The 9104-nt window shown below is 37.1% G+C and overlaps 1 protein-coding gene across 1 annotated transcript; it reads left to right on the top strand.

The window, feature by feature from the left end:
• Window positions 1-5505: 5505 nt before the first annotated feature.
• Window positions 5506-8715, top strand: LOC133792454 (probable phytol kinase 3, chloroplastic). The gene is made up of 6 exons (XM_062230361.1): window positions 5506-6055; window positions 7198-7265; window positions 7340-7471; window positions 7810-7925; window positions 8085-8199; window positions 8327-8715. The coding sequence occupies exons 1-6, from the start codon at window positions 5726-5728 to the stop codon at window positions 8520-8522; spliced, it is 957 nt and encodes a 318-aa protein (XP_062086345.1). The 5' UTR covers window positions 5506-5725; the 3' UTR covers window positions 8523-8715.
• The last annotated feature ends 389 nt before the right edge of the window (window positions 8716-9104 follow it).

Raw genomic sequence — 9104 nt, 5'->3', positions numbered from 1 at the left:
ATGGTAACTAAAAAATATAAAATTTTATGAGAATAGACATTTCATTAGTGAACGTAATTTTATTTTTGCTCCTCATTGGCTATTTGGGGTTTTGCTTACAGTAGATGTAATGCCTGGATAACCAAGACCATTACACTATGTATTTAAAATAGTGCAGGACTTGCTAATCAAGTCATTTACTTAAAAGTGTGGTCCTAAAGTCAACAAATAGGTTAGGATTAAAAGATTTTGATCGTAAACGGTCAATTTGCATTAAAATAGATGTTTGGTACATGGGATCCCAAAAAAAAAAAAACTGGAATTAAAAGACAAATTTACAAATTCTCAAAAGTTATATACAATCCAGTGGCCACACTAATGAAAAAAATACAAAAATTAGGCTTTGTCCCCGTACTTTCCCTCGACCGTGGTGGACGAGTAGCTAACAATGTACACCTCGCCCCCAGAGCTCTCCAACTCATGGTTGATCCATCTTACCCTTGCATTTACCTGCACCACGTAGCACCCGTGAGCCAAGACCCAGCAAGAAAACCATAACAACAATACATAATCAGGGATGATATTCAATCATTCATAAAACAGTCATCTCGACATTCAACAAGTCATAGGCATCAAACCAATAACAGTAAACATATACGTTCAACAATTTATCTCAATCAATATGTAATACTCAGGGTCGGCGCCCCATAGGCCGCACCCTCTGTTTACTTCATTGACTCTAGCTCGCTTAGGCCGAGTCTAGTGTTTATCTAGCTCACAGTGGCCAAGCTGCGTCCTATGCACAAGTCATCAACCCCGGTTCTCTTAGGCCATTCATTTCATGTTCTCATAATGATATCACAGTTATACAACACATACATATCCAAATATAGGGAATCTCAGTCCCAACACAGCCACATAAGGGTGCAATTTTCTTACCTTGAATTCTGAGTGGAGATAATAGAACGGTCCCGAGCACGATCCTTAGTCCTGAGCCTCGGTGATAAACCTAGTCACAGTGGCCAAAGGGTAATCATCAACTTCCAATCCAAATAAATACTTAGGTGATAAAAACTAGCCTCCGGGACCTCAATTTCTACTAAACCGGGTAGTAGAAATTATCTCGAGTGCTTAAGTTTGAACCCCTAAGCATTACCAATTCTAGAAACCATCCTAAGGTAAAAATCCCAAGGGTCGCGACTTACCCCCAGGTCAGAGATCAAAAACCCTAAGCCACAGGGGAGGCGGGCAGCGACTTGCCTCCTAAGGTTGCAGCACACCCCCAAGTCAGAGAGCATACCCTGGGCCTTCTGGGCACACGAGCCACGGCTCCCCTGAGCTTGGTCGCGGAGCGCCCCTTCGAACCCATAAATTTTGGGTTTTCTTCACACTTCTCCCAACCAATTTGCCCAAAATTTAAACTCAGAAGAACCTCCCAACCAAACCAAGTTTAGCTACGAATCTAAGACTTTTAATCACCCAATTTAAACACAAAACCACAACCCCAAATCATTAGAATTCATACTCTCACTAACACCTAAGTTCATAAGCTAACCCAACACATATAATTCTATCTAAACTCGACTAGAAATTCAAAGGTGAAGAACTAGAATTTTACCTCAATTAGGATTGAATCTTCACAAGCTATAACCTCTAAGCTTTGAGCTTAAGTCCCAGCTAAACCCCCTAGTTTCCAGAGCTTCAATTCATCCAAATTCCTCCCCAAAATTCCAGCTTCAAGCCCCAGGTTCTTCTACCCTTTTTCATCCCTTAGCTTCAAAATGTAAAGTGAGGGAGAGTGAGAGGGAGTACGTGAGTGAGAGAGGTCAAGGTGAGCTAAAGGTTCTAAGTCTAGAATCAAAGGAGATATATCATTTAACCCCTAAAAAGACTATTTTGCCCCTCATAACTTATTAGTCCTCAAAGTGTTCCTAATGGTAAAATTGTCATTTCGCTCCCAGTTCCCGCTAATTCCTCAAGTGTTCCTATTATTAAATAATTAGCCTCGTCGTATACAATTAATTACCAAATACTTATCAATATTTAATAAATCCCAAAATACTCTCTAAATTCCCAAAAATACCCCTAGGCTCCCATAGAGCTGGGTATTAAACCCTGTTGTGACTATTTCGCTAATCTGCTCACTAGGACCGTCTCGAGCCATATGCTGCAAATATATCCACATAATAATGCGGTCTCAACAATTTATCACATATAATCACATTTATGCCCTTAATGGGCCAAAACTACAAATATGCCCTTATAAGCTATAAAGGGTCCACATGCATATCACATATTCATATAATCACATTAATCATGCATGCCACAAAATCATGCATTTAACCATTTAATAAAAAATATACCAATTATGCCCTCCCGGCACGTTAATCAAGGCCCTTAAGCCTTATTAGCAATTTGGGTTGTTACAATAGAAGAAAAGGGTTGGTTACGCTCTTTGTCTGGTAGTTCAAGAATTTTATGCCAATTTGAATGATGAGTTTGTTGATTAAAAATCCTTTATGTTTCAATCACTCACTCCTCGAAAATTTAAATTTTGTTCTGCTGAAATTGCTCGGGTTCTCAATCTAGTTTCAGTAGAGGTCGATGATTCAATGAATTTGCAAATAATCAAGTCTTGTCTGAATTAGTTTGCAAAGCTATGGTGTGGGAACCGAATGCATCCCTCAAAGTCTCGGACCTTACACACTACTATGGTGCTCTTTTCAAGTTTTCCATGTACAATTGGCTTCCCACCACACACTCCTCGATAATCACTCAAGACATGGCCTTTTTTCTGTTTAAGGTTGGGACCGGTATCACTGTTGATCTTGCTTCAATAATATTTGATCATATTGTTTCTTTGGGTGGTGCGAAGTGCAAGGGTCAACACTTGATGTTTCCTCACATCATTTACAAGTTGTTGGACACTCAACATCCTATGAAGATGTCTTATGAGTCTCTGGTTCCCTCTTTGGTTGGTCCTACCTACACTGTCAAAGAATTCAAAGATGACAGTGCTCCTACCACGACTAAAAAGTCCAAAGGCATTAACTTGATCGTTTCTGGATCTGGAGATGTCGACCCTGCATCTCCTACTGTTCAGTCCACTCTTATTGCTGTCCAGACAGGAATTTCCACTCTCTGCGAGCGTTTAACTGCCATGGAGGACACTCATAGCCAAATCCTAGCTTCTTTGGCGATTCTCAATGTTCCCACTGCTCCAGCCCCATGACGGTTTCAGTTCCTCTCCATCTATTTTATTTGCTTTCAATAAATGTAAATAGACACTAAATGTGTCTTTGTTCTATTTTGTGTTTGTTTTTCCTTTGCCATTTGGGGGGGGGGACGTACTCTCATTTTTTTTGGTGTGTTTGTTTATGTTTGCATTGCATTGGTTACTTGTTTTTGTTATGTGCTTTAATTATATTTGGCAGGGGAGTCATTTTGGGACTCTTTATCATATTTGTGGATTAAGCACTAACTTGGTTCTTGCAAGGTTTTTTTTAAAAAAGATATGCTTTGTCTATAAAATTGCCAAAATGGGAGATTGTAAAATCTTAAATTGGCAAATTTATATAAATATCTTATTTTATTTTAAAAAACTGATTTAAAATTCTTTCATATTGTGATATTCGGTTTTAATACCTTGGAATATTTGGTGGGATTTGCAAATATTCCTTATTCGTACTTATATTAAAAAAAAAGAATCTATATATATTTTTTATAAGGAAAATATTATGTGATTAATTGAATTCATTTATGGATTTTCATGTGACAATTTTCATACTTTTCAAAAATGGTAATCTGCAAGAAATAAAATTTATTGCTCATTTCCTATTTTAGGAAATTCTGTGTTGACACATGTATAAGTTGTCTCCACGGATTGCGTGGTTGTCAGAACAGAAATAACAGATTGGCGAATCTCCATCAATCAATAATATTATCAAATATTCTTGCTTTTATTGTGGATTTTTTCTCAGCCTTCTGAGCTTGAAATGATCTCTATAAATAGAATACTAGGGTGTTGAGAAAAAGTGAACTCTTTGGTGTATTGTTTTGTGAGTGAATTGTAATATTTGTGAGAGTTTATAGTTTGTATTCAAGATCAAAGTATTCACGTGTTTTTGTAATAAAATGAGTGTTTTATTTTGTGGTGAGTCTATACCATGTTCATGAGTGACTACAAGTTGTAATTTGAACACAATTCTTGAAGTATTCAGGAGTAGATTTTTACAAGCCTTGCTTTGGGAGGATGCAATCACTCACTGACCATTGAAGGGAGTTCAAGTGGTTAGACGTTTCAATCAAAATCAGATTAGTGAAGAGAAATACATCAAAGTTGCGACAAATCTCAAAATGAAGTCTTGTTTTGTTTAAGTCAATATTTATGTACTTGTGATTCTTTATTAATTAGTTTTATTCTCTAGACGTGGTCCAAGGAGTAAGTTATCCAAAAGAGTTTTTGAACTTGGTAAAAATTCGTTGGGTTTTTTTATTGTTTTTACACTGTCTTTTCATTATGTTCAGTTTCGCTTACAACCAATTCTCATTCTGTCACAACATAACTGAAATATGTTTAACACTCATTTACCGTTCCGCATCTTAATTAAACTACTTGTTTTAATTAATTTGATAGTCACTAAAAGCAGAATTTCAAAACAAAACACCATTGCTCGCTCATCAGTTAAAGCTGAATACTGAGCTTTGGCTGACATAACAAGTGAAATCACTTCCTTCAACATTTGCAAACTGATCTGCATTGTCATCAACCACAGCCTACTCTACTATTGTGTGATAACAAGGCTGCTGTTCAGATTGCCTCTAACCCCACTTTCCATGAACGAACCAATAGAGCTTGACTGCTACTTCATCCGAGACAAGATCAACATGGCACCATCAAGCTCATGCCCGTCACTAGCTCCCACCAATTAGCTGACTTGTTCACCAAGCCACTTCCTTTTCCTGCTCTCACCAATATGGCTGTCGCAGATATATACATTTCCGTTAGTTTATTGTTCTTCTCCTCTGTTATTTTTCTTGTTCCCATTTCTTGTCACCTCAGCAGTATACATATTGCTCCGCTTGTATCATTTTAATTAATCAATTTATTCGATACAAAGTTCTCTTCTTCTACCACTTTCTCTCAAATGCAACAGAGACAATATATCATTTTAATCAATTAACCAAGTCTTTTACTTTACTGCATTAAAATACATACCCATGTTCAGGCTGGTGAATTACGAGTCGTTTCTCATGTTTCCTCCAGTTACCATTTGGGGGTGATGCCTGGACAAAGCCTATATCTTCAGCTACAGAACTCGTGATCTCCAAGTCAAGATTGGATTTCAGTATAGATATTATTGCTTTTTGTTTTTCGTTTTTTTTTTTTGTCCTATGCAACCAGTCCTTTGATTTCCCTGGTCTGATAGTCTTCTGTATGTATATAGTTATGAATGGAACGAATGCAAGTACACTGACTCAAGCTTAATAATACAACAACCCCATTTCTTTAAACAGTGAACTATGAACTAGGTGTTAGTGAGACCAGTGGGGCCGTGGCGCCATGGTATCACATTTAAGACAATTAATTAATTGGGGTATGCAGTAGCAGGAAGAACAAAAAATCACATACACACACTTAAACAACCTCACAAGGCATAGTTTAGCGGCACATAGCAGAAGGAGTTGACGATTTTGCACCCATTGTACGGTGCGTTTTGGGTAAAATCAGTTGAGGAGTGTTGAAATGGGATTAGGTGGAGTTGGGTTGTACTCTTCTTCTTCTTCTGCCGTGTTTGTGTTTGACCATTATTCTTTTTCTCATTTCAAATTCAACCATCTCACCTCAACAGTCAATCACTTGGCTCCAAAATCCTTCTCTGCTTACACTTCTTCCACGAAACCCCTCCTTACCCTCACACCTAAACCTCGCACTGCTATGACGTTACCTTCCGCCGCTCTGTTCTCCCAAAACCCTGTCGTCTCTGATGTCGTTGCCACTGCCTTGTCCGGCTCTGTCGCCCTCTTCTTCCTCCAATTGTGGAAAGAGACCGCCACACGTGGTATCTTCGACCAGGTTATAACTTACTAACGTTTCCCCTTTTCGCATTTCCAGTTTATATATATGTGTGTATTGTGACGATTGGATCCAACTTTTTATGGGAATTAATGGGTTTCGATTAATTTTCGAGAAAATATCTGAATTTATTGCATTGAAGTGAAGGGATTGGTGTGTTTTGTATCTGATATTGTTTTGGAATCTAAATCTTTTACCAAACTGGCTTTGGTCAATGCTGGGAAAGCTCGTAGTCGATGGACCCCTGTTAAGACAACTTGTCCGGAGAATGTTGCAAATTAGTAGATATTTCTCGGTATTTAGAATACTAATTGCTATAAAATGAGCTTTCAAATTATATCACATAGTTCAAATCTACAGATGAATTGAAGTTATGCCATTGAGTAAGGCAGCTTTGTATCTTTTCTAATAGCATCATGAAGAAATAAGGGCTGATCACATACACTTCCTAGTATATTGGGTGGATGAGTGTTGGGAAGAATTTGGAGTTTGAAGAACTGATTTGTAGCTTTAAATTGCTCCTTTGACGTTTGTTCAGAACCATGTAGTGTAAGTATAAATATATATGTAGTTCTGAAATAAAATATAATTCTGTGTCTGTCTCTATTAAGGAAAAGAAAGACAACAAAATCGTGTATACATTTCAGTAAATTGTTTATTATCAAGCTCGATTCAAGAGGATCAGGTAGGATGGTTTGCTAAATCCTCCATAAGTTTTGGGCTCAAATACTTATGAGACTTACCACCTAGTAATGTAGAATTTCATGCATACCAAAAAATGTAGGTTCAGCGAAAGGACAAGCAAAAAAGAAACCTACCGAAAATTGTAAGTTCTATGAGAGGACAAGTAGAAAAGAATAAGATGTTGTCGACTTCCAAGTCATGTCTATTTTTTGTCTGTTCAAGATGGTTTTGCTGGTTTATGACAAATCCATCTTTGGTTTTAGTTGTATATTGGCCAATAAGTATTGTGGTAAATTTGTTAATTGAAGAATTTGGCAATTCAATGTGGTTTTTTCCAATGGAAGAGAAAGCTCTACCTTTGAACTTAACGTGTTTTCCGACAGTTTGTAGTTCTAAGTGATGGTTTTTACTTGTTCTATCTCATGGGATTCTTATTTGTTTTGTTTTCATTTGTGTAGACACTAAATAGGAAGCTTGTGCATATAAGCATTGGCATAACTTTCATGCTTTGCTGGCCACTTTTCAGGTAACCATCTCTTAACTAGTAATATTGTCTTTAACTTTACTATATGTTCTTCTAACGTAATTGTATTGTTACAGTCCTGGGTCTCGTGGAGCATGGTTAGCAGCAACCATTCCAGGAGTGAACATTATACGGATGCTTGTCTTGGGACTTGGATTATGGAAAGATGAGGCAACTGTGAAATCGATGAGCAGATTCGGAGACTACAGGTGAAAAATTTAAATGAATCATTAGGATTTATGATGTGGAAATTGAATGACATTGACATGTTCATTAGTGGCTTTTCTGACTTGGGTTTTGCTTAGGCCCTTATGGAGATCTAATGGTATGAATTTAACTCATCATCCTAATCTTTACTTGTTTAAATAGATACGGTTGAGCCTTTGATGTCGTTTCTCTGGTGTTCTAGAATAAGGAACTCGCAAGATTCTATTACCCGATCTGTTTACTAAATCTAAATTATTTCATTTCATTGACTACTCATCTGACATCTATTTATATTTTATACACGTATCTTAATTGGTGTATAGCTTACTCCGTGCATCAGGGAGCTTCTCAAGGGACCACTGTACTATGTTGTAGCGATTACACTTGCTTGTATAATCTATTGGCGAACTTCCCCTATTTCGATTGTGGCAATATGCAACCTATGTGCTGGAGATGGTATTGCAATATACTAGTTATACTGGTTTTTTTTTTTGCTTTCTAATCAAAATTTTATCTCTTGAACTAACTTGTTGAATACCCATCTACCCCTTTTTCTATTCATTTTTAGTTTTGGTTCAGAGACTTTAAAGTATTTCTTTTTGTGGCCTGATTCAGGTGTAGCAGATATTGTAGGAAGGCGGTTTGGTAGTATTAAAATTCCATACAACAAAAACAAATCTATTGCTGGAAGCATTGCAATGGTATCTGCCAGTTTCTTAGCGTCTGTGGGGTAACTTTGGCTACCTGCTCTTTTTTGTTTTCACCGTCTTTCTCATTTGTTGTTTGGAAGTATGAGAAGCCAGTTAAGCATCTTCCCAATCAAATAGATTTGTTAATGACAAGTATTTTTCTGGCAGGTTTATGTACTATTTCTCCTTATTTGGATACATGGAAAGAAGTTGGGAAATGGTCTTAAAATTTTGGATTGTTGCTCTTGCATCAGCACTGGTGGAATCGCTTCCAATAAGCACTGACCTTGATGACAATCTCACAGTTCCCGCAACATCCATTTTGGTGGGCAGTCTTATTTTTTATTTTCATCAATCCCTCTGATTGTGCCAAGACAAGACTGACAAGCAACGACCAAGTTTCATGGTCAATCTTTTTAATCTGGAGTAGAATATACTGTATCTTATCCACATTCAAAAGTCCCTATTTAGTAACATTTCCTCTGTTGTAACATGTGAAAAAATTGAAACTTCAACATTGTTATTAAATAAAGATGAAAAATATTATTATATGCTTACCCTTCTTGATTTGGATATCAGGGACATCTTTAGGGAAAGAAAAAAAACGACCAATTTTGGAGAAAACTATTACACATATCAAGTCCTAGGAAACAGCATAGTATACAATTTCATTACATTGAACTTGTGCTTGAATTTACGATCAGATACAATTACAATCATACAAGCTATAAATTTCGAAGTGCAAACTCCAGCCCTCCAACTCAAAAAAAAAAAAAAGAGAACGAAAAAGAATCTTTCTAGCTAGGACGGGAATTCTCTTCATGGCTCCCTTGTTTCATCAAGGGCGGGAAGAAACAACAGCCCGGCCTCTCGCTGACACGTTCTATCTCAGCTTTCCTGAGTCGATGAAGACAAGGAACTATAGCAACAAAGCAAATGAAAACAC

Source organism: Humulus lupulus, chromosome 7, assembly GCF_963169125.1.
Source record: "Humulus lupulus chromosome 7, drHumLupu1.1, whole genome shotgun sequence".
In the NCBI taxonomy this organism is placed as follows: Eukaryota; Viridiplantae; Streptophyta; class Magnoliopsida; order Rosales; family Cannabaceae; genus Humulus; species Humulus lupulus.
This window is presented reverse-complemented; position numbering and strand designations above follow the sequence as displayed.